The following is a 25,941-nucleotide window of genomic DNA, read 5'->3' as shown; positions in this document are numbered from 1 at the left end:
GTGGACTCTGACCACAATCTATTGGTTATGACCTGTAGATTAAAACTGAAGAAACTGCAAAAAGGTCGGAATTTAAGGAGATGGGACCTGGATAAACTAAAAGAACCAGAGGTTGTACAGAGATTCAGGGAGAGCATAAGGGAGCAATTGACAGGAATGGGGGAAATAAATACAGTAGAAGAAGAATGGGTAGCTTTGAGGGATGAAGTAGTGAAGGCAGCAGAGGATCAAGTAGGTAAAAAGACGAGGGCTATTAAAAATCCTTGGGTAACAGAAGAAATATTGAATTTAATTGATGAAAGGAGAAAATATAAAAATGCAGTAAGTGAAACAGGCAAAAAGGAATACAAACGTCTCAAAAATGAGATCGACAGGAAGTGCAAAATGGCTAAGCAGGGATGGCTAGAGGACAAATGTAAGGATGTAGAGGCCTATCTCACTAGGGGTAAGATAGATACCGCCTACAGGAAAATTAAAGAGACCTTTGGAGATAAGAGAACGACTTGTATGAATATCAAGAGCTCAGATGGAAACCCAGTTCTAAGCAAAGAAGGGAAAGCAGAAAGGTGGAAGGAGTATATAGAGTGTCTATACAAGGGCGATGAACTTGAGGACAATATTATGGAAATGGAAGAGGATGTAGATGAAGATGAAATGGGAGATATGATACTGCGTGAAGAGTTTGACAGAGCACTGAAAGACCTGAGTCGAAACAAGGCCCCCGGAGTAGACAATATTCCATTGGAACTACTGACGGCCGTGGGAGAGCCAGTCCTGACAAAACTCTACCATCTGGTGAGCAAGATGTATGAAACAGGCGAAATACCCTCAGACTTCAAGAAGAATATAATAATTCCAATCCCAAAGAAAGCAGGTGTTGACAGATGTGAAAATTACCGAACTATCAGCTTAATAAGTCACAGCGGCAAAATACTAACACGAATTCTTTACAGACGAATGGAAAAACTAGTAGAAGCCAACCTCGGGGAAGATCAGTTTGGATTCCGTAGAAACACTGGAACACGTGAGGCAATACTGACCTTACGACTTATCTTAGAAGAAAGATTAAGGAAAGGCAAACCTACGTTTCTAGCATTTGTAGACTTACAGAAAGCTTTTGACAATGTTGACTGGCATACTCTCTTTCAAATCCTAAAGGTGGCAGGGGTAAAATACAGGGAGCGAAAGGCTATTTATAATTTGTACAGAAACCAGATGGCAGTTATAAGAGTCGAGGGACATGAAAGGGAAGCAGTGATTGGGAAGGGAGTAAGACAGGGTTGTAGCCTCTCCCCGATGTTGTTCAATCTGTATATTGAACAAGCAGTAAAGGAAACAAAAGAAAAATTCGGAGTAGGTATTAAAATTCATGGAGAAGAAATAAAAACTTTGAGGTTCGCCGATGACATTGTAATTCTGTCAGAGACAGCAAAGGACTTGCAAGAGCAGTTGAAAGGAATGGACACTGTCTTGAAAGGAGGATATAAGATGAACATCAACAAAAGCAAAACAAGAATAATGGAATGTAGTCTAATTAAGTCGGGTGATGCTGAGGGAATTAGATTAGGAAATGAGGCACTTAAAGTAGTAAAGGAGTTTTGCTATTTGGGGACCAAAATAACTGATGATGGTCGAAGTAGAGAGGATATAAAATGTAGGCTGGCAATGGCAAGGAAAGCGTTTCTGAAGAAGAGAAATTTGTTAACATCCAGTATTGATTTAAGTGTCAGGAAGTCATTTCTGAAAGTATTCGTATGGAGTGTAGCCATGTATGGAAGTGAAACATGGACGATAAATAGTTTGGACAAGAAGAGAATAGAAGCTTTCGAAATGTGGTGCTACAGAAGAATGCTGAAGATTAGATGGGTAGATCACGTAACTAATGAGGAAGTATTGAATAGGATTGGGGAGAAAAGAAGTTTGTGGCACAACTTGACCAGAAGAAGGGATCGGTTGGTAGGACATGTTCTGAGGCATCAAGGGATCACCAATTTAGTATTGGAGGGCAGCGTGGAGGGTAAAAATCGTAGAGGGAGACCAAGAGATGAATACACTAAGCAGATTCAGAAGGATGTAGGTTGCAGCAGGTACTGGGAGATGAAAAAGCTTGCACAGGATAGAGTAACATGGAGAGCTGCATCAAACCAGTCTCAGGACTGAAGACCACAACAACAACAACAACAACATTAATTAAATTTGGTGTTACAATTTTCATCCGTAAGTGTACAATCGCTCACATGCCATCTTTCACATAGAAGTGGGTACTTCATACCATCAGATAAAGGTGTCATATTTCAGCCGTTATTTGGTGTAGTCCCTCTTCCACTACACACATAAGACGTTCAAATTGCACGGAGGCCGCTGTTTACAGTTATCTCACACCTGGGGTCAGTATACGTCATACATGCGCCATGGTACAGTAATGCATTCTATTTATGTACTTTCTTGTTGAAATTATCACGAAAATAACAGTGTTGAGCAAATATATTTTTTATCGGCATACAACAGTAGCGACTGCAACGGTGTGTTATGTTAAAGCTGTAAAAATTCTTTGCAGTCATAATGGTAGTAATGTGATCTATTGCATTTGGTGTGCACATAATTGCTATTCATATTGTAGCAAACAAGTACATCGTGTGTAAATGTGCACTACTGGCCAATAAAATTGCTACACCAAGAAGAAATGCAGATGATAAACGGGTATTCATTGGACAAATATATTATACTAGAACTGACATGTGATTACATTTTCACGCAATTTGAGTGCATACATCGTGACAAATCAGTACCCAGGAAAACCACCTCTGGCCGTACTAATGGCCTTGCTACGCCTCGGCATTGAGTCAAACAGAGCTTGGATGGCGTGTGCAGATACAACTGTCCATGCAGCTTCGACACGATACCACAGTTCATCAAGAGTAGTGACTGGCTTATTGTGACGAGCCAGTTGCTCGGCCACCATTGACCAGACGTTTTCAATTGGTGAGAGATCTGGAGAATGTGCTGGCCAGGGCAGCAGTCGAACATTTTCTGTATCCAGAAAGGCCCGTACAGGACCTGCAACATGCGGTCGTGCATTATCCTGCTGAAATGTAGGGTTTCGCAGGGATCGAATGAAGGGTAGAGCCACGGGTCGTAACACATCTGAAATGTGACGTCCACTGTTCAAAGTGCCATCAATGCGAACAAGAGGTGACCGAGACGTGTAACCAATGGCACCCCATTCCGTCACGCTGGGTGATACGCCAGTATGGCGAAGACGAATACACGCTTCCAATATGCGTTCACCGCGATGTCGCCAAACACGGATGCGACCATCACGATGCTGTAAACAGAACCTGGATTCATCCGAAAAAATGACGTTTCGCCATTCGTGCACCCAGGTTCGTCGTTGAGTACACCATCGCAGGCGCTCGTGTCTGTGATGCAGCGTCAAGGGTAACCGCAGCCACGGTCTCCGAGGTGACAGTCCTTGCTGCTGCAAACGTCGTCGAACTGTTCGTGCAGATGGTTGTCGTCTTGCAAACGTCCCCATCTGTTGACTCAGGAATCGAGACGTGGCTGCACGATCCTTTTACAGCCATGCGGATAAGATGCCTGTCATCTCGACTGCTAGTGATACGAGGCCGTTGGGACCCAGCAGGGCGTTCCGTATTACCCTCCTAAACCCACCAATTCCGTATTCTGCTAACAGTCATTGGATCTCGACCAACGCGAGCAGTAATGTTGCGATACGATAAACCGCAATCGCAATAGGCTACAATCCAACTTTTATCAAAGTCGGAAACGTGATGGTACGCATTTCTCCTCCTTACACGAGGCATCACAACAACGTTTCACCAGGCAACGCCGGTCATCTGCTGTTTGTGTAAGAGAAATCGGTTGGAAAGTTTCCTCATGTCAGCACGTTGTAGATGTCGCCAGCGGCGCCAACCTTGTGTGAATGCTCTGAGAAGCTAATCATTTGCATATCACAGCATCTTCTTCCTGTCGGTTAAATTTGGCGTCTGTAGCACGTCATATTCGTGGTGTAGCAATTTTAATGGCCAGTAGTGTATCTAGAAACGTTGCACACCTCCATCGGTTTCAATAAAACTCAATAAGAACAGTTAAAAGAGAATTATATTAAAACCACAACTTTAGATACATCATAAGCGGACATAGTGGTGCTTCTATGAAGTTGTCACCCACTTCGTTATATAATTTCGGTAATTATGCATCACCACCAGTACTAAAACAAACATAAGATACAAGCGGATAATGAAATAAGAACGCTGAGCACTTTCAGGTTCCAGATGGCGTCAAAGAAAGAAAAAGAAATAGAGGGAGAGAGAGAGAGAGAGAGAGAGAGAGAGAGAGAGAGAGAGAGAGAGAGAGAGAGACTTGTTGACTCTCCTCCTCGTCGTATTGAGACCAATATTTGGACTGCAGCCACTGCCCACTGTTCCACTGTCTTCTATCGGAGACTACTGTAAAGTTTTTTCCAGTAAACTTAGAAGCTGAATGCCAACTCATGGGGAATGAAACATGCTGCATTTCACTGTTTTTGTGTAAGTTACAGCTGCGTAATTAGTTGTACCTACAGAGTTCTCTTTCCATAAGGAAGGTGTTGCAAAAGGAAAACGATCCTCAGTTTTTACTACAAAAATATCGAAGGTGATTCAACGTCTTTTCATTTAAGTATGAAATCAAAGGGCTTTTTCAGAAAAAGTTTTATTGCGTGTGAAATAAAGTAAAGACTTTTGGTACTGTTTCTAACAGATTCTTGCAGCGTAATTTAGACAATATTGTAGTGTAACTCCCCGTGATGTTCTCACAGCATGTGAGAATCTGAAGAAAATTAATGTTGGAACATTACGTTTATAATTCTTGTCTTGTTGCCTACATTTTCAGGCAAAATTGGCTGTGACTAGAAACGGCTTTCCGTGAAACATGACCGTATGACGTCGAAGTTTAACGTTTCCGCTCCAGTGTTTTGGCAGCACATGATGCTGTAAGGAATATACGTATCTTGGCAATGTGTAGCCGGCATGTAATATGATCCTTCTGGAAGCAAGAGAATTTAACATCATCTGAAATACTGGTAACGTAAAACGCAGGAAAGAAACAACTATCGCACCGAGTTAATAATTAGCATGAGCCTCGTGTGGATTGGCTTTAAGCATACAATTACTCTGCGAAATTCAAGCGTTGTTTGCTGAAAATATTAAAGTTTGCAAAATAATACCATGATTCACTTTTATATGATATCACGTATCGTATATTTTCGCTTCGGGAAAAAAGTTTCTAAAATTATAACGTGGGATGTGATTAATTTTGAAGTCACACTCCCACTGACCAGCGTCACACAGGTTATTTGTGTGCAGTGTCACAAATGATTTAAGGATAATTTTGGTACATATTTAATTCCGCAGATAATCATCGATTTCTAAATCAGGTCACGTCTGGATGGACGATATACTGAACACAGGAATGTAGAGTTCTTTTGCCTCATAATTTGTATGCTCCAAAAATTGTTTGTGTGCAGTTAGATGGCTTGCAGTTAGATGACTCAGGTAATCGAAGCGTCTACAACCGGCCACTGTGGCAGAGCGGTTCAGGCGCTTCAGTCTGGAACCGCGCTGCTGCTGTCGCAGGTTCGAATCCTGCCCAGGGCATGGATCTGTGTGATGTCCTTAGGTTAGTTAGGTTTAAGTAGTTCTAAGTCTATGGGACTGATGACCTCAGCTGTTAAGTCCCATAGTGCATAGAGCCATTTGACCACTTGAAGCGTCTTCGTTAGCAATCTTATTGTGCGAAATTCAAACGCTGTTTGATCCTTAGGGTTTAAATTGAGTATCATAGGCTGGCTAAACTTAATGCATAAGAAATGTTTAGTTCCGACAAGATTCGAATGTTGCTGAAGTCTATATCGCCTCACCTCCCTCTACTGCCACCATTCAGTGATGGCTGGGTGAGCTGATAGACGGATACATTAAACGGCAAATTGTCATTAAAAAATTATAAATTACTTATAGTCAGGATTTCTACGATTATTTTGGGCATAATATGACAAAAATATCATCATCAAACTGACGGTGATCAGAGTGCCACGGTGCGGGCTGTATACATCGCAGGATGCTGAAACATTGTAGGTACTTTCATTAATAGGCGCGCTCGCGGAGTGCGTAGAAAAGATAATAGTTCTGCTCTCTGCCACCAGGTGAAAAATTGCGCTATAAGCAATCAATGTGTGATGTTTCATGTTTTGACGTCAGTATGCAGTCTACATCTACATCTACATCCATACTCAGCAAGCCACCTGACGGTGTGTAGCAGAGGGTACTTTCAGTACCTGTATCGGTTCTCCCTTCTATTCCAGTCTCGTATTGTTCGTGGAAAGAAAGATTGTCGGTATGCCTCTGTGTGGGCTCTAATCTCTCTGATTTTCGCTTGGCGACGCGTGCTAATTTCTTCTGTGAAGTAACCGTTGGCGTGAAGGGTTAAGAAGGTTGAAGTTTTCCGTAGGAAACGCAATGGCTATTGAGAAGGAAGACCGTGCACTGCTACTAAAGTTCTTTTACCAGAATGGCAGCAGTAATGAGACTGCGTTGCGGGGATACGGCCTGCGAAGGTGCCTCGTGTCAATAAATAGGTTAAAGAATATGATCATGAAATTTGAAGAAACAGGTGCATTAATGTGGCCCAGCAGGGCGAGTGAGTCGGCCATTCCCACGGCAGTTGTCGATGAAGTTGCTGTAGCCAGCTGTAGCCGACGTGCAGCACATGCCTCAAATTCTGCAGCCAGAGCTCCAGCTGCGTCACGGGAATTGTTTCTTCCCCGATCAGCAATTCAAAAGATTTTATGGCGCATTTTACTCTGATATCCGTACAAGATTCAGAATGTGCACCAAATGAAGCCCCAAGATAGACTACAACTCCCTGACTTAGCCGGCATCGTTTTTTTGGCACGCATGGAAATGGATGATATGTGGCAGGAGGCACATTTTACTCTGTAGGGTGTCGTGAATGTATAGAAATGTCGCCTGTTCCGCCACATATTGTGCAGGAGGATCCACTGTGTAGCTGTGTGGTGTGATTTCATAAGCTCCTTCATTCTCAGTCCGTTTCTATTCGAGGAGATGACACCACGCAAGCCCGTTAGGTGCACAGGACCTCCTTATGCAGCTCGCGAGTCCAGCTTTGCAAGAACACAACCGTGTCCACGCCATTATTTTGAAGCACATGCTTGCCTGGTGAAAAATTTACTTCGATAAATCTTTACATCCGCATCATCTCTCGGCAGTTTCAAGATGTGTGGCCTTCCAGATCTCCCGACCTAAAACCAATTGATTCCTGGTTGTGGGGATATCTGAAAGATCATGTCTGTCAAGGATGTATCCGGACTTCCTGATCAGAAGAACAGCATACGACTACATACACTATGTGACCAAAAGTATCCGGACACCTGGCTGAAAATGACTTACAAGTTCGTGGCGCCCTCCATCGGCAATGCTCGGATTCAGTACAGTGTTTGGCTCACCATTAGCCTTCATGACAGCTTCCACTCTCGCAGGCATACGTTCAGTCAGGTGCTGGAAGGTTTCTTGGGGAATGGCAGCGCATTCTTCACGGGGTGCTGCACTGAGGGGAGGTATCGATGTCGGTCGGTGAGGCCTGGCACGAAGTCGGCGTTCCAAAACATCCCATGGTGTTCCGTAGGATTCAGGTCAGGACTCTATGCAGGCCAGTCCATTAAAGAGATGTTATTGTCGTGTAACCACTCCACCACAGTTCGTACATTGTGAACAGGTGCTCGATCGTGTTGAAAGATGCAGTCGCCATCCCCGAATTGCTCTTCAACAGTGGGAAGCAAGAAGGTGCTTAAAACATCAATGTAGGCCTGTGCTGTGGTACTGCCACGCAAAACAACAAGGGATGCAAGACCCCTCCATGAAAAACACGACCAAACCATAACATCACCGCCTCCGAATTTTACTATTGGCGCTAGACACGCTGGCAGATGACGTTCACCGGGAATTCGCCATACCCACACCCTGTCATCGGATCGCCAAATTGTGTACCGTGATTCGTTACTCCACACAACGTTCTTCCGCTGTTCAATCGTCCAATGTTTACGCTCTTTGCACCGAGCGAGGCGTCGTTTGGCAATTACCGGCATTATGTGTGTCTTATGAGCACCCGCTCGACCATGAAATCCAAGTTTTCTCACCTCCCGCGTAACTGTCATAGTACTTGCAGTGGATCCTGATGTAGTTTGGAATTCCTGTGTGATGGTCTGTATAGATGCCTCCCTATTGCCCAGTACACATTACGATCCTCTCCAACTGACGGCGGTCTCTGTCAGTGAACAGACGAGGTCGGCCTGTACGCTTTTGTGCTGTACGTGTCCCTTCACGTTTCCACTTCACTATCACATCTGGCACAGTGGACCGAGGGATGTTTCGGAGTGTGGAAATCTCGCGTACAGACGTATGACACAAGTGACACCCAATCATCTGACCACGTTCGAAGTCCATGAGCTCCGTGGAGCACCCCATTCTGCTCTCTGACGATATCTAATGACTACTGAGGTTGCTGATATGGAGTACCTGGCAGTAGGTGGCAGCACAATGTACCTAATATGAAAACCATATGTTTTTGGGGGTGTCCGAATAATTTTGATCACATAATGTAGCGCTCTGGTTATACCCGAAATGCTGCAAGCAATTTTCGAGCAGGCTGTGTTACGGATGAACCATGTTGCTGAGCCGGAGAAACATGTTGAACACATGTTATACCTATGGAGCATATCCTGATAAACGTGCAAGAACCATCATCATCATCATCATCATCATGTGTTCGGTTGTTCCTCCCCTTTGCCTGCACCCGCACCACATTCGGGCTGCTTACAGCACCATTTTTCACCTCATGGCAGAACTAGTGTTTCTTCGGCGTACTCCTTAGCGCATCGATTAATGAACATACCTACGATGTTTCAGCGTCCTGCGAAGTGCACAACGCGCAATGGAGCACTCGGAACACCTTCAGTTAGCTCCAGCGGCATAAATACATGCCTTGATTTATATACATACACGGTTATATTTATACACATACACGGTTATTCATGAGAACATCCACGGCATCAGAAGACGTCTGCGCGAGAACCACAAGATACGTATCAGTGGATAGAACATCTCTCCACGTTTTTAATTCACATCGCAGGCGCTCAGTGTGAGCACCGTTTGTGACATGGAAAACGCACGTTTGTGACATGGAAAACGCACGTTTGTGACATGGAAAACGCCAATACGTGAGTGCAATTTATTGACGTTGCTGCTGCAGGATGGTGTAACGCAGCTCGCTTTGGTCATCTGCTCATTGGGTTACCTAACTTTAGGCGCGATCTATTTCGATGCGACAATATGGAGCGGATGATTCGTTCACACGTTTCGAAACGGCAGCCCGCTAGTGGTGCTATCTCCACCCACGCCCCGTCACGTATTACGAATCGAAACGAAGGGAAGCTGTGTTCGAATGATGTTACATATCATTTTCATTTATTTTTATGTACGTCTTGTAGTGTTCATGCAGTCGTCTTCTGAAACGGCATAGGTACTTACTATGATCCATATATTTATTTCAGTAGCAATGTACTCTACAAATGTTTAGCGTGAAAGTTTGTTGATAATTTTGATAACTGTGAATCCTTGAGATGAACAATCACTCGAAAACAATCACTCGAATAACATGGAACACTTTCAGTGATAAAATTCAGCAAACATCAACTCACAGATTTACTTAATTATACGAAAGATAACTTAATAGTTTTCCGTGTTTTTGTAGCCTTTATAGAAATTAAGAAATTACGAAACATACACAGAACAATCGAGTATTGTGTAATGAATAAAGAAAATAACAATAGGTACGGCTGGGGTACATAATAATCAGTGCTGTAAACAATTTTACTATCGTCAGTGTTCTGTCCTGATATTTTATAGAAAATCTGATCGAATTATAAATTCGCAGCACAAATCCACTTTTCGTTACAAATTACATGTGGATCATCTATAACAATAGTCCAGCACTAGTCTGCCAAAATACCACGAGGCCACTTGTCTGCTCACCTCGCCTCCATTACTGTAATATTGAAGTGTAATCGCACGCCATGTTCGTCAGAAACCGTTTGCAGTTTTCAGGGAATAAGTGAAGGTGGGTCTGAAGGAAGCTTCTTTCAGACACATATTGTAGCCAAGACTTTTACACTCCTGGAAATTGAAATAAGAACACCGTGAATTCATTGTCCCAGGAAGGGGAAACTTTATTGACACATTCCTGGGGTCAGATACATCACATGATCACACTGACAGAACCACAGGCACATAGACACAGGCAACAGAGCATGCACAATGTCGGCACTAGTACAGTGTAGATCCACCTTTCGCAGCAATGCAGGCTGCTATTCTCCCATGGAGACGATCGTAGAGATGCTGGATGTAGTCCTGTGGAACGGCTTGCCATGCCATTTCCACCTGGCGCCTCAGTTGGACCAGCGTTCGTGCTGGACGTGCAGACCACGTGAGACGACGCTTCATCCAGTCCCAAACATGCTCAATGGGGGACAGATCCGGAGATCTTGCTGGCCAGGGTAGTTGACTTACACCTTCTAGAGCACGTTGGGTGGCACGGGATACATGCGGACGTGCATTGTCCTGTTGGAACAGCAAGTTCCCTTACCGGTCTAGGAATGGTAGAACGATGGGTTCGATGACGGTTTGGATGTACCGTGCACTATTCAGTGTCCCCTCGACGATCACCAGTGGTGTATGGCCAGTGTAGGAGATCGCTCCCCACACCATGATGCCGGGTGTTGGCCCTGTGTGCCTCGGTCGTATGCAGTCTTGATTGTGGCGCACACCTGCACGGCGCCAAACACGCATACGACCATCATTGGCACCAAGGCAGAAGCGACTCTCATCGCTGAAGACGACACGTCTCCATTCGTCCCTCCATTCACGCCTGTCGCGACACCACTGGAGGCGGGCTGCACGATGTTGGGGCGTGAGCGGAAGACGGCCTAACGGTGTGCGGGACCGTAGCCCAGCTTCATGGGGACGGTTGCGAATGGTCCTCGCCGATACCCCAGGAGCATCAGTGTCCCTAATTTGCTGGGAAGTGGCGGTGCGGTCCCCTACGGCACTGCGTAGGATCCTACGGTCTTGGCGTGTATCCGTGCGTCGCTGCGGTCCGGTCCCAGGTCGACGGGCACGTGCACCTTCCGCCGACCACTGGCGACAACATCGATGTACTGTGGAGACCTCACGCCCCACGTGTTGAGCAATTCGGCGGTACGTCCACCCGGCCTCCCGCATGCCCACTATACGCCCTCGCTCAGTGTCCGTCAACTGCACATACGGTTCACGTCCACGCTGTCGCGGCATGCTACCAGTGTTAAAGACTGCGATGGAGCTCCGTATGCCACGGCAAACTGGCTGACACTGACGGCGGCGGTGCACAAATGCTGCGCAGCTAGCGCCATTCGACGGCCAACACCGCGGTTCCTGGTGTGTCCGCTGTGCCGTGCGTGTGATCATTGCTTGTACAGCCCTCTCGCAGTGTCCGGAGCAAGTATGGTGGGTCTGACACACCGGTGTCAATGTGTTCTTTTTTCCATTTCCAGGAGTGTATAATACGCCCTGGCAGAGGCCTTATATGCTAAGGAGGGCAGGTATTCTGCAATTTTCAGGGAATAAGTCGGGGTTAGCCAGATGGAATCGTATTTCAGAGACATATTACAGTCAAGCTTTTTATAACACTCACTGGCAGGCGCCTGATATGCCAGGAAGAGGACATCGCAGAGTGAGTTGATAGATAGACTGGGGCAGTGCGATCAAGTTAACGATCGCTACAAAAGGCCTAAACCGCTATTGCTGTAATAGCAGCAAATTATCGCACTCGTCCAAAAAGGAACGATACATCCAAGAGGGAAAGAAGAGGGAGGAAGGAAAATGTCGCAACACAACAACTTTCGCACATTCCACGACTTGAAGAAAATAGAGTCCGCTGGCATGGAGGACCTAAGGTGACGCGCTTGCCGGATTCACGTACTTACTTAAGCTCACGGACCTGGTCAACACGTGACGCGACAGCAGCGATCCTAGCTCATAAAAGCAGAACTATAGCGCCTGTGACGTTAATGTTTATAGGGGAACGCACCGATATGAAAAATGGTTCAAATGGCTCTGAGCACTATGGGACTTAACATCAGTCCCCTAGAACTTAGAACTACTTAAACCTAACTAACCTAAGGAGATCACACACATCCATACCCGAGGCAGGATTCGAACCAGCGACCGTAGCGGTCGCGCGGTTCCAGACTGTAGCGTCTATAACCGCTCGGCCACAGCGTCCGGCACGGATATGAATCGCACCCATTTACCGACACAACATACCGACAAACTATGCCCCAAAAGTTTCATTTTTGAGAGTAAATTCATTTTACGTTCACCCCACCGCCAGATGTTTACAGTTCTTTACGTGTCGTGAATATTATTTCTGTACTCAGGACGATGCGCAATAGCTACTGTTTCTTTACTTACGACGTTTCACAATAGCTATCTTTAACTTCCATTGCAAAACTCTGCAACGCCACTGATAAAGAAACGATGTTCACGACACGTAAATAAATCTAAACATCTGAAGATAGGGTACCAAGGATCTTGAAATGTCACCAGGAAAAATAAACGCCTTTAAAAACAACTGGTTGCAGCTAATTCATTATATTTACCTTCAGTTTCAGCAGTTTCATTTCTCATACGTCCACAATCGACAAGAATAGGAAAACAAAATATGACAATGAGATGGGAAATCCCAGTTGTCAAGCAGTTAGGAATAAAAATTGGTTCAAATGGCTCTAAGCACTATGTGACTTATCATCTGAGGTCATCAGTCCCCTAGAACTTAGAACTAATTAAACCTAACTAACTTAAGGACATCACACACATCCATGCCCGAGGCAAGTTAGGAATAACTATGCGATTTTTTGGCCTCGGACAGGTCGTTAGAATGCTCGAAATTTAGTGTGTTAATATGCACAAACACTATTAATAAGCGTTTGGTGAATATTTGTCCAAAAATATATTTAATGACTGATCGCATAGCATCGGTTGTTTCTGTAACACGAAATAAATTAAGCCATCAATTCCACGTTCAGTTTAAAAATTTTAGAAGTCTAAATCGCTTGAACGCAACATATATCGGTTGTGTTATACAGAAGCCAAACTGTCCGCAGCTCGTGGTCTAGTGGCTAGCGTTGCTGCCTCTCGATCTCGGCGTCCCGGATTCGATTCCCTGCTGGGTTGGGGATTTTCTCTGCTGCCTGGGGACTGTTTGTTTTGTCCTCATCATTTCATCATCATCATCACCATTCGTAACAATGGCTAGATTGGATCGTGTACAAATTGAGCTGTGTAAAAATTGGGACTTCGTGGTTCAAATGGTTCAAATGGCTCTGAGCACTATGGCACTTAACATCTATGGTCATAAGTCCCCTAGAACTTAGAACTACTTAAACCTAACTAACCTAAGGACATCACACAACACCCAGTCATCACGAGGCAGAGAAAATCCCTGACCCTGCCGGGAATCGAACCCGGGAACCCGGGCGCGGGAAGCGAGAACGCTACCGCACGACCACGAGCTGCGGACTGGGACTTCGTACGGGCGCTGATGACTGCGCAGTTGAGCGCCCCACAAACCAAACGTCATCACAGAAGCCAAACTGGAAAAATGCGAACAATAGAATGGCGAATGTTGAAAACACTCGAACCTTGATCTCCTGTGCTTACTGGGCAGATGCTCTTACCACTACGCCATCCGGACACAGTGATCACCACAACCGCAGGGATACCCTAGCACGCCTTCCGTCAGGCCCATATTTTCAGCTTACACCATGCACTACAGATGTAGAGGCACTGGTAATTATGGTAATTAGCTTCATTACACCACATTTATACATGGGTTGGATAAAAATTAGTGGCAATACGGTTATAATTCATACTAGGCTTTATTGACTGACTTTCACCATATTTCATGCCCTCAATATAAGCGCCCAGCATTTGGATCACCTACCGTCAGCGCATTCATATATGTCGATGACTCTCAAGGAACGTCCTACGGTACAGATGATGTTGCCTCTGTTATAGAGAGCGTCGCGGAGAAGTTCCTTCATTGTGGCGAACATGTCGTAAACGCACGGACACATATCGGGCGATTACAGTGGATGTTCCAGTACCTTCCACCTTACGTATTCGGAAGCTCCTGCACGTGGTTTGGTTCGCAGTGTGGCAACGTGCATTGTGGTGGAGGATGATGGGATGCGCTACCAAAAGGAAACATTGTTCTACACTCCGATCACGTGCCACTTAAATATTGATCCACGCACATTGTTCGTGTTTCCTAAACATACTGTTAGGCTGCTTGAACTGGCCTCCCGCACTTTGACAGTACACACAGCGACTGACTAACACATTATTGACGCTGCTTACTGCGTTAATTCAGCTGACCTTCTGTGACAATCTACAGACAGCGGGCATACCATATGTCGCACATCTTCCTTGTTATGTCAGTGTTACAACTTTTTATCCGACGCAAGTACACTACTGGCCATTAAAATTGCTACACCAAGAAGAAATGCAGATGATAAACGGGTATTCATTAGACAGATATATTATACTTGAACTGACATGTGATTACATTTTCGCGCAATTTGGGTGCATAGATCCTGAGAAATCAGTACCCAGAACAACCACCTCTGGCCGTAATAACGGCCTTCATGCGCCTGGGCATTGAGTCGAACAGAGCTTGGATGGCGTGTACAGGTACAGCTGCCCATACAGCTTCAACACGATACCACAGTTCATGAAGAGTAGTGATTGGCGTATTGTGACGAGCCAGTTGCTCGGCCACCATTGACCAGACGTTTTCAATTGGTGAGAGATCTGGAGAATGTGCTGGCCAGGGCAGCAGTCGAACATTTTCCGTATCCAGAGAGTCCCGTACACGACCTGCAACATGCGGTCGTGCATTATCCTGCTGAAATGTAGGGTTTCGCAGGGATCGAATGAAGGGTAGAGCCACTGGTCGTAATACATCTGAAATGTAACATCCACTGTTCAAAGTGCCGTCAATGCGTACGAGAGGTGACAGAGACGTGCAACCAATGGCACCTCAGACCATCACGCCGGGTGACACGCCAGTATGGCGATGACGAATACACGCTTTCAATGTGCGTTCACCGCGATGTCGCCAAACACGGATGCGACCATCACGATGCTGTAAACAGAACCTGGATTCATCCGAAAAAATGACGTTTGCCATTTGTGCCCCCAGGTTCGTCGTTGAGTACACCATCGCAGGCGCTCGTGTCTGTGATGCAGCGTCAAGGGTAACCGCAGCCACGGTCTCCGAGGTGACAGTCCATGCTGGTGCAAACGTCGTCGAGCTGCTCGTGCAGATGGTTGTTGTCTTGCAAACTTCCCCATCTGTTGACTCAGGGATCGAGACGTGGCTGCACGATCCTTTTACAGCCATGCGGATAAGATGCTGTCATCTCGACTGCTAGTGATACGAGGCCGTTGGGACCCAGCACGGCGTTCCGTATTACACTTCTAAACCCACCGATTCCATATTCTGCTAACAGTCATTGGATCTCGACCAACGCGAGCAGTAATGTTGCGATACGATAAACCACAATCGCGATAGGCTAGAATCCGATCTTTATCAAAGTCGGAAACGTGATGGTACGCGTTTCTCCTCCTTACACGAGGCATCACAACGGCGTTTCACCAGGCAACGCCAGTCAACTGCTGTTTGTGTATGAGAAATCGGTTGGAAAATTTCCTCATGTCAGCACGTTGTAGGTGTCGCCACCGACGCCAGTCTTGTGTGAATGCTCTGTAAAAGCTAATCGTTTGCATATCACAGCATCTTCTTCCTGTCGGCTAAATTTCGCGTCTGTAGCACGTCATCTTCGTGGTGTAGTAATTTTAATGCCCAGTAGTGTGTTTTAGGCATTTAAGCTGGTCTGGCCTGACACACGATTCCTTGTGCGCAGGTGAACGGCGATGCGGAGTGGGAGTTCGAGGAGATGGTGCTGGAGCGCGGCGGCGCGGGCCTGGGCTTCAGCATCGCGGGCGGCACCGACAACCCGCACGTGGGCGACGACAGCGCCATCTACATCACCAAGCTCATCCCGGGTGGCGCCGCCGCCGCCGACGGCCGCCTCCGCGTCGGCGACACCATCCTCCAGGTCAACGACGTCTCCGTCGTCGACGTGCCGCACGCCGCAGCCGTCGACGCGCTCAAGCGCGCCGGCAACACCGTCCGCCTCGTGAGTACTACCTCTCTCTCTCTCTCTCTCTCTCTCTCTCTCTCTCACTTCATGTATCTCCCCAACCTCCCCCCCCTCCCCTGTCTCTGTTCTGATCTTCTCTCCTCTCAGGTAGGTCCGTTGGAAGGGCCGGAACAAGGCCAAAGCGGTCGGCTGAAGGAGCCAAGCTGAAAGGCCACTAGTGTAGCTCTCTTGCAGATATTGTATCATAAGTAGCGAAAACCTGCATGGGTCAAAGTGTACGATAATACAGTGTCCAGTCACACAGGGTGAAAAGTATTTAAACCGAAAACCTCTGGGAGGTTGTAGGGGACATCAAAGCAAATATTTTTCCCTATTGTCTTTTTTTCCCATGAGCAGTATTTAAACCGGTAGAGGAAGATTTCTCTGGCGGCAAATTAGTTAAACCAACAAACACTTTTCCATTTTTTTATGACCAAGAGACAACACATTAACACAAACCAATTTCAATTACAGTAGATTTTTCAAAAATGCCTCCATTGACACGTAAACAAAGGTTACACCGTCGGATCATGTTCTGTGTGACACGGGCAAAAACCCCAGGAGTATCCTGAATTGTTCCTGCTGCTGCTACTATCCGGGCAACCAGATCCTCCTCTGAAACTTCCTGGCAGATTAAAACTGTGTGCCGGACCGAGACTCCAACTCGAGACCTTTGCCTTTCGCGGGCAAGTGCTCTCCCAACTGAGCTACCCAAGCACGACTCTGATGCAACAGGGGTTGCCTAAACAAGGTTGCGCATCTCTCCCCACACAAAAAAGTCCAGAGGGGACATATCAGGGGATCGAGCAGGCCATGGTACAGGACCACCTCTGCCAATCCACGTTTCTGGGAACCGTCAGTCCAGGAATCGACGCAGACGACGACTGAAATGTGCCGGCGTCCCGTCACGTTGGAACTATATGCGTTGTCTTGTAGGGAGCAACAACACCGACCCACACATTAACGAAGAACCGCACTTGATGAGCGCTAGTAACTGTGGGCTATCCTCACTGCAAACATGCCAATTGTGCATGTTGAAGACTCCATCACGCCCAAAAGTTGCTTCATCGGTAGACAACACAGACGATGTAAATGTAGTATGCATTTCACACTGTTTCAGGTACCACTGCGGAAACTGTGCTGTGGGTCGATAATCAATTGGTTCCAGGTTGTGGACACGCTGTAAGTGAATAGGACGTAACAGTTGCTCTCGAAGGACTGTTCTTATCTTCGTCTGATTCGACCCCATGTGCTGATTGATCCTGCTCCACATGCTGCAAGACAGTTTCCTCAAATTCCAGCGTTCTTACCGTGCGACGGCGTCCCTATCCAGGTAATCTGCTAAATGACCCGGTCTCACGCAGACGTTGGTACACAGCAGCAAATGTCGTATGATGCGGGATACAGCAATTAGGATATTGTTATTGATAAACCCGCTGTGCAGCTTGTCCGTTGTGGTGCGCTACGTAGTACGCAACAACGATATCAGTGTACTCACTGCAGATGTATCGCTCGATTAGAAAACAGAGACAATGCACTACTAGACTGGTGGACAGCAGTTGTCTACAGCTAAAGAGCGCAATACGCCCTCTAACAACTGAAGATCGTAATACGGCCTCTAACAACTGAAGAGCGTAATACGGCCTCCACCGGTTTAAATAATCCTCATAGGAAAAAATGACATTAGGGAAAAATATTTGTTTTGATGTCCTCTGCAACCTCCCAAAGTTTGTCGGTTTAAATACTTTTCACCCTGTATACAGTCAGTCAGAAACCCGAATAACCGTCGTTTGCAATATGAGATGTGCATGAAGAGAGTCAGTGCGGAAGTTCTGGAAGGTCCCGACAGAGGAATGGAGCCCTGCGACTCCAGTGCCGTTGCGAACCACGCTAGGTTTCCCGGCTGAGGATCCATGACGCGAATAGCCCGATCTAGGTGGTCCCACATATTCCCGATTTGGTTTAAATTTGGAAACTTGCGGTAAGTTTCTGTGGGACTAAACTGTTGAGGTCATCGGTCCCTAGGCTTACACACTACGTAATCTAACTGAAACTAACGTGCGCTAAGGACAACACACACAACTATTCCCGAGGGAGGACTCGAACCTCCGACGGGGGGAGCCGCGCGAACCGTGGCAAGACGCCCATAGACCGCGCGGCTACCCCGCGTGGCTTTGGTTTAAATCCGGGGAGTTTGGTGGCCAGGCGAGTACAGTAAACACAGCCTGGTGCTCTTAGAAATAGGCACGTACACTGCTGGCTGTGTGTCACGTTGCATTGTCCTGCTGGTAGATGCCATCGTGTCGAGGAGAAACAAAGTGCATGTAGGCGTGGACATCGTCCTGATCCACAAGGACAGATGCATACTTGCGTTGATCCATTGTGTCTTGCAGAATGACGAGATCACCCAGGAAATGCTAAGCAACCGTTTCCCAGAACATAACGCTCCATCGTGGTTGCAGAGCGTTTTCTTTCAGACATTTCACGCCATACGCACGACCGGTATCTGTCCGGTGGACCATAAAGCGTAATGCATCCGAGAAGGCCACCTGTAGCCAGTCAGTCAAGGTCCAGTTGCGGTATTGGCGTGCAAATTCCAGCATTCGTCGCCAATGACAGCAGCAAAGTTCGCTGAACTCTAGTTGAGGAGACACAGCTTGTAGCCCCTTGGTTCATCTGGGCGGTTACTTGGTCAATATTCGGCCGTACACGTCACCACAGCCGTCGTTCACTCGTGTCGTGAATGGTCTGTGGTGCACTACAGATGCCTAAGGGCTGGTTTTGGACAGCGCCATTTTGCCATGCACAGTATACGAGGAAAGGTCAGAAAATAACACAGAATAATTTTACTAGCAAACAGTTTAATAAGTAACAAAACAAAACAAAATCACAAGTGAACTTACATCTTTTAGCAACTTTCCTACGTAGTCACCGACGTTCTGAACACATTTCTCCCATCGAGGTACCAGTTTCAATGTGCCCCATTCGTAGAAGACCGTTTGGTTGAAGTATAGCCATCTTCGGACCGCTGATTTCATTTCCGTATCTGTCGCAAAGCGTTGGCCAGCCAGGAATTTCTTCATGGACCCAAAACAGATGAAGATCCGATGGACCAAGGTCCGGACTGTATGGTGGATGCGGGAGCAGCTCCCACTCAAATTTGGTGATTCCCTCACGAACAGGAGCAGCAACGCAGGGGCGTGCATTGTTGTGAAGAAGTTTCACACCGTCATTAATGCTGTGGCGTTTGTCACGAAGGGCACGAAGTAACTTAACGCACGTTTTAATGTAGGCTGCAGCATTCACAGCGGTCCCGTCTTCATCAAAGTCCAACAGTAACCCACGATGCATATCCCTGAGTCATTTTGAATTTTTTCGTATTGGGGAACCAGAATGTTTCCACTCCATGGAGACTTGCTTGGTTTCGGGCGTGTAGTAGTACGTCCACGACTCTTCATCAATGACGATTGGTTTCGGAAGGTCATGCCCTTCTGCGGCGCAGTGCGTTAAGAGATCCAAGGTTGTCATCATTCGCTGGCCCTTGTGGTTGTGTCTCCTGTTCTTAGGTGCCCAGCAAGCACTAACTTTACGAAATTTCAAAGTGTCAAGATCAGTGGCGTACACCGCATCAAAGGAAATGTTGAACTGCTGCGATTATGTTCGCAGTTGCACACGCCGGTCGTTCAAAATTACTGGCTCAAAGTCTCCGACCTTCTCCGGGGTTGCAGCCTTGAACGGCGGCCCGGAGCGTGGCGAATCACCGAGGTTCACGAGGCCCCCCTGCTGTAAAAAGGCGTAGACATTGCTACGGTCCATATAGTAGTCTCTATACACGCCACGCATGTCCTTGTGATCGGAAATGCTTCCACCCTTGGCTCGAAAGCTAATGACAATGTCCTTTTGGACATTAGATAAATCACTCCGTATCGCATTACAACTCTTGTACAGTTTCTCCGCGTCCTCCCGACACGGTTTGTATATCCTCCATAGCTAGTGTTACGACCTGCCGCGCGTGAGTGGTTATTCCACGTTGATTTTGAACATAGGCGGTGGTCACATTAAGGTGACTGGACCGTGTAGAAGCGAGGAGTCCCAGTAAGCATGGGTTCGCAAACAAGCCGTTTGCGAGATAGTTGCGAATATGTGGTTACGATTCGCCACTAACTTCACTCTCAAATACTGTCGCAGTTCATATAAATGTATTGAAATGTATACTTTCCGGTTAATACCCTACATGACTGGTTTCAATTTGCGCCCAAGGCCTATCTCAACTACAGATACAATACTATTTGAACACGTTACATGTTGCAATTTACTGTACCCTCGTACCCGTTAAAGATGTTCCACGTATCGTCCTCACATTGGAGACAATATACTCGTATCGGTAGTGAGTTACGAACTCTATCAAATACAATCGACTATACAATTCACTGCTGCAGTTCTTCAATCTATCACTTAGAGATAACCGCAGACAGAAAAATCCAGCGGATTAAGATCAGGTGATCATTGAGGTCAATGTACAGGCCCTGCTCGGCCTATCTATCTTGGGCCATATTGGCACATTAGATTTCGTCGTATACCAGCAGCAAAATGTGCATATGCCCCATGACGCATGTAAGACATTCCCCGACGTTGCGCAAGGTAAGGTAGGCCGTGCGTAAAATTTACGCCCAGTTAGACGGGGACAATCGAAACGCTTACATTTCAAATACATTTGTGCTAACTACGACCTGTTTTACACTGAACTCAGCGACGAAGCAGAACCACACATTCGCGTTTATCTCCCAAAAGACTCGTCAATCATGCTAACACCGTAAGTTCTCTGTGTAAGTGGCTACGTCAGATGAACTGCAAGAGGAAGTCCTAAAAGATTTGCTTACCTCTTTTACAGACAGATTCCGCGATGATGTTACAAATTTTCAGGGATTGTCGAGAAGAGTGAGTGAATAAATTTGAGATAAAGGACGCTGGTACAGAAACAACCGAGTCGAAACATACAAGCGAAAATCGTTGTGATACCCCTGACAGTGGACTCCCATCTACTTCGTACTCTTTGCTTTCCATGTTTTGGGAGTCGGTTGTATGTAGCAAAACCAGGGAAAAAGTCCAATAAACTTAAGCTCACAAAGTGCACATGTTCATCTTCACTACTGTAAAACATGTCACTTTTTCTCAACAATTGCTCATAGCTCTTAAGGTACGCTTTTAGGAGCACATGTGTATTAGGCAACTTTTTCTTGTTTTTCTCCATAATACCTCATTCCAAAATATGGAAAGCAAGGAGTTTGCAGTAGAAGAGTTCCACCGTCAAAAAGGTATCACAACGATTTTCGCATATGTGTTTCGACTCGGTCGTCTCCGGACCAGGGTTCCTTGTATCAAATTGATACATTTACCCTTCTTCATAATCCCTCAAAGTTTGTAACATCACCGCAGAATCACTGTGTATAAATGTCTCTACGTCCGGTAGGTAATCTTCTCCATTGGTCGCAGATTCTTTGCTGACAAACAGCGAAATATAGGAAGCTAATAAGCAACGCTATTTTTATCTTGAATGATGAGCTCCAAGTACTTTGATTTTTAAGTAGGAATGCCATCTCGTTTTATTGGTGCGGTGATAAAATACTTATCATACTGCGAAACACATATCACCGAGCCATTTATTATCGACCGAGAGCCGGTAAAGTCAAGACTAAGATGTCTATTCATAGCTCCGAGCAGAACAACAAGTGACAAAACAACCAGTCTTTTCTTATATTAACTATTTCCGCTTCTTCTAAATTTCTGTGTCCTAATGCCAGCACCCAGTCATCGGCATATCCAAACTCACCGAGATCTAATTTTGGGCATATGGGACATGCAAAGATAAAACAGCAGTTGGGCGTAGACAGATCCCTGAGGTAGCCAATGGTTTAGCGTCTTTGAAGGGCTGTTGCTAAGAGGGTAGACGTCGAGACGTCGCGGGAAGGAGCTATTACGTTTGGGCGTGCTCTTGACCATATCGTGAAAGACATTGCCCGGCTTGTTGGTGTAGCACTGCGGATTGCTCCTCATCTCTTACACGGAGTGGTGTACCATTCGAAGACATGTTACACGGCCTAAGGACTGGTCGCAAAAAGGTCACAATCGGCAGAGATCGGAGTCGAGTGTCACGCCTTGTGTCAATGATAGTCGGGTTCAACCCGGCACGGATTGCCAATTTCGGTGATGTATGTCCGTCGAAGCCAATTTCCAAGCAAAGATTGCCAAGGGAACTGCGTGCAGTGGACATTTGAAATCTGGCAGTTAGCAGAAAGCCCTGTCCACAGCAGCACATCAAGATGCACGTTTTCAGTAGGCCAAACATGGCAGAAACTGGGTGCTGGCCTTCTGGGACCGTGTAGTGTTCATTTCAACATTCTCGGTGACCATGTATTGCTCCTTATTCCACTTCTTCGTGCTGAATGTGTTGTGGACACTCCCGGATTTCAAGGTGACGACAGCCGTGTTCACAGGGCTGCACGCACACGTTTCTGGTTCGACGAACATTCGGGGACACTACAGCATCGCTAAATCACACGATGTTCAGAATGAAACTTTCACTGTGCAGCGGAGTGTAAGCTGTTTGAAACTTCCTGGTAGATTAAAATTATGTGCCAGGCCGAGACTCAACTCGGGGACCTCTGCCTTTCTACCGAGCTACCCGAGCACGACTCACGACACGTCCTTACAACTTTACTTCCGCCAGTACCTCATCTCCTACATTCCACACTTCACAGAGGCTCTCCTGCGACACTTAGAAGACTAGCACTCCTGGAAGAAAGGATATTGCTGAGACATGACTTAATCACAACCTGGAGGGTGTTTCCAGAATGAAATTTCCTCTCTGCGACGGAAGGCCCGCGGAAGGCAAAGGTTCCGAATTCGGGTCTCGGACCGGCGCACAGTTTTAATCTGCAAGAAAGTTTCACTCGATCTTAATGCCATAAAAAATGTTAGAGAATATTCGAAGCAACAGTTAACGATGAACAACTCTGCAGCTTGGTATCTCTGTGTGATTTAATCATCAGTGAGCGGCATCAGCTGAGTATGGCATACACGAAGAAACTTGTGAATTCCTCGAAGCACGCTATAATCAAGAATAGAGACGGTGTTACGGTATCCTTGGGAAAGGGGGTGACGAATTTTTCTCCATGTTGTGGTTATGTCATAGTAATGTTTCGTAAAAGTTGGCCATATCTCAGTGTTACATTTTGTACAGTAATAACGAGCGCTCCTGTTGCCGTGCGTAAGTGATTACGCGTTGGTATGTTGCAGCAGATTTTACATTCTTTTACTGCTCGATATTGCGCAGCTGAGGAGCTGATTACGAAAACAGCCCTTCTCAATAATTTACATTTTTCAGGAGTGCAGTAAAACTTTGTAAATCGCTATGTGTAATTTTGTTCTCACTTGTATTTTTATATTGCTTCCTAGGTAGGTGTACCTAAAACATTCCTTTGACATAGTAATAATTTAACATTGAGCCTGCTACAAGGAAATTTTTGTCAAAGTGGCGTTCTCACTAACACAGGTTTCTCTCTTCAGATAATTTAGTTGGAAGTAGATAGGGCACTTTCAATTTGACGCCACTTCGCCGACTTGCAGCCGATGAGGATGATAGGATGGCGATGAGGACAGCACAACACCCAGTCCCTGGGCGGAGAAAATTCCCCGATCCCTCCGGGAATCGAACCCGGGCACAGAGGTTTGACAGTCCGTCACTCTGACCATTTAGCTACCGGGGGCGGACACGGAAAATATTAAGAAATACATATGGATTAAAAGTATACATTTAAGGATTTAGGTGCAAAGTTAATCTGTTTAAATTCTGAACATTAATAATTCAATAATACTAAAAGGAGAAAATTTAAACTATAAAATTAGAATGGTTAATTAAAACAGATACATTTAATCAGAGTTCACCGTCTAGCGAATGAAGCCAACTGATAGCAGAGGGAGCAGCATCAGTTAAGCTACTGAATGGTCCTGGGTACTTTGTCAGAGGCCAGTCTCCGACAATATGCTGAACGGCTTGCTCTTGGGCTCCACAATTACAGGCTGGTGACGTCTTCACAATTTCCAAGATGGTGTACCCGGGCAACGGACTGCTAAGGAAGTCTGCACCACCGGCAGCAATACCAGATCTACTATTTCTCGCGGCTGTTCAAGACAACAGCACAAGAAAACGAAATGCCACATTAAAGATGCATAGAACTGAACAAATCATGCTCTCTCTGGTCCTCTTCACTATTGTTGCGAGTTTTGATCATGTCCAAACTCAATTCATCTTCTCCCTCTCCACAGGCAATTAGTCTAGTGAAAAAGTTTTGGCTCTCATTCATCAAGAAAGTAAATCGAAGCTTGAAGTCTGTAGTTTTCGACTACACAATCTTGATTACATTGCTGTATAGCTAACTGAAAGTCAACTAGTGTTGATCTTCACTTAGTTCTGCCTATTCTTTGCAAATGTGCCATGGTATGTGATGACTACGACTACATCATTGAAAATATCGTGAACACTTGTTACGAAATACTATAGTCGTCTCGCATGAAGTATTATATTAGTTTTTAGCTAAGCTACAGGAAGTTTTTGCGCGTAATCGAAAGGTACAACTATCTAATCCCTGTCGGGCATTATCAACTATGATAAGACCAGGCAAGCAGTGATTTGGAACATTTTTTTTTCAGTTTATATATCATGAGAAGAGTTGTTCCCATTGTTCAGCTATTGTCGACTGAAAGCATCTTAGTCTTTGCATCTCCAGCCAAATGAAGTAGATGTCACTTTACGTACATACCTTCAAGAAGAGCTTATTTGCAGTCATCTCCAACGCTTTTGGCGGGAACACATCTGCCATGATGGTTGACCTGTTCCTCTTCCATCAGCCTCTCCTTTTTTAATTACGTTTACTTTCTTTCTTGAAATTTATTTCGGACCATTGGACACTGTCTTCGGTACCCATAACAGAATCACAGGCACCGAGCCTTAACACAGGCAAGGAGTAGAATGGAAGACCCCAACAGTTAGGTAGGGGATGATAAATATTGAGATTGTCGCCAACTTCCACACAATAGTAACCCATATCTATTCGCAAAGGCCGTTTTTGTTAGAAGTCTTTTTGACAAGGGTCTTTTTGTAGGGCAGTCCTCCTTTGAGTTGCAATACTTCATTACAGGTGAAACGTCCCCTTTGAACAATAATACACGACTGTCCTTTACCTGACACACAATATTTTTTAGCGCAACGCAATCTGACTTTCAAAAAAATCCCTACGAAAGAATGGCCCTGACTAACATTAACCTATACGTTTCACAAATCACTTACCTCACAAAAATCTTCGCTGCTCAAGCTACTGCAATACAGCGAGCGCCACTACTGCCAGCTAAATAAAAGATTCAAACTACTGAAGGCACTAACTACTGATAGGGATAGTTAGCAAATGAAAGATATTAATAGAGAACAAACAATGTATTTACCTTGATATCATCATATATAAATATAGCAGTTCATGACAAATTTCAAAACTCCGCCATCTCTCTCCCCACAT

General features: G+C 45.7%; 1 protein-coding gene across 4 annotated transcripts in view; it reads left to right on the top strand.

Annotated features, from left to right (window-relative positions):
- Positions 1 to 25,941, top strand: part of LOC124596031 (disks large 1 tumor suppressor protein) — a 940,679-nt gene that overhangs the window by 337,417 nt on the left and 577,321 nt on the right. For all 4 annotated transcript variants that reach the window (XM_047134995.1, XM_047134994.1, XM_047134993.1 and 1 more), the window contains one exon: positions 16,094 to 16,369. In XM_047134995.1, the coding sequence (XP_046990951.1) occupies positions 16,094 to 16,369 (276 nt within the window). The remainder of the gene's footprint in view (positions 1 to 16,093; positions 16,370 to 25,941) is intronic.

Source organism: Schistocerca americana, chromosome 2, assembly GCF_021461395.2.
Source record: "Schistocerca americana isolate TAMUIC-IGC-003095 chromosome 2, iqSchAmer2.1, whole genome shotgun sequence".
In the NCBI taxonomy this organism is placed as follows: domain Eukaryota; kingdom Metazoa; phylum Arthropoda; class Insecta; order Orthoptera; family Acrididae; genus Schistocerca; species Schistocerca americana.
The sequence above is the reverse complement of the archived record's forward strand: the minus strand, read 5'-3'. Positions and strand labels throughout refer to the sequence as shown.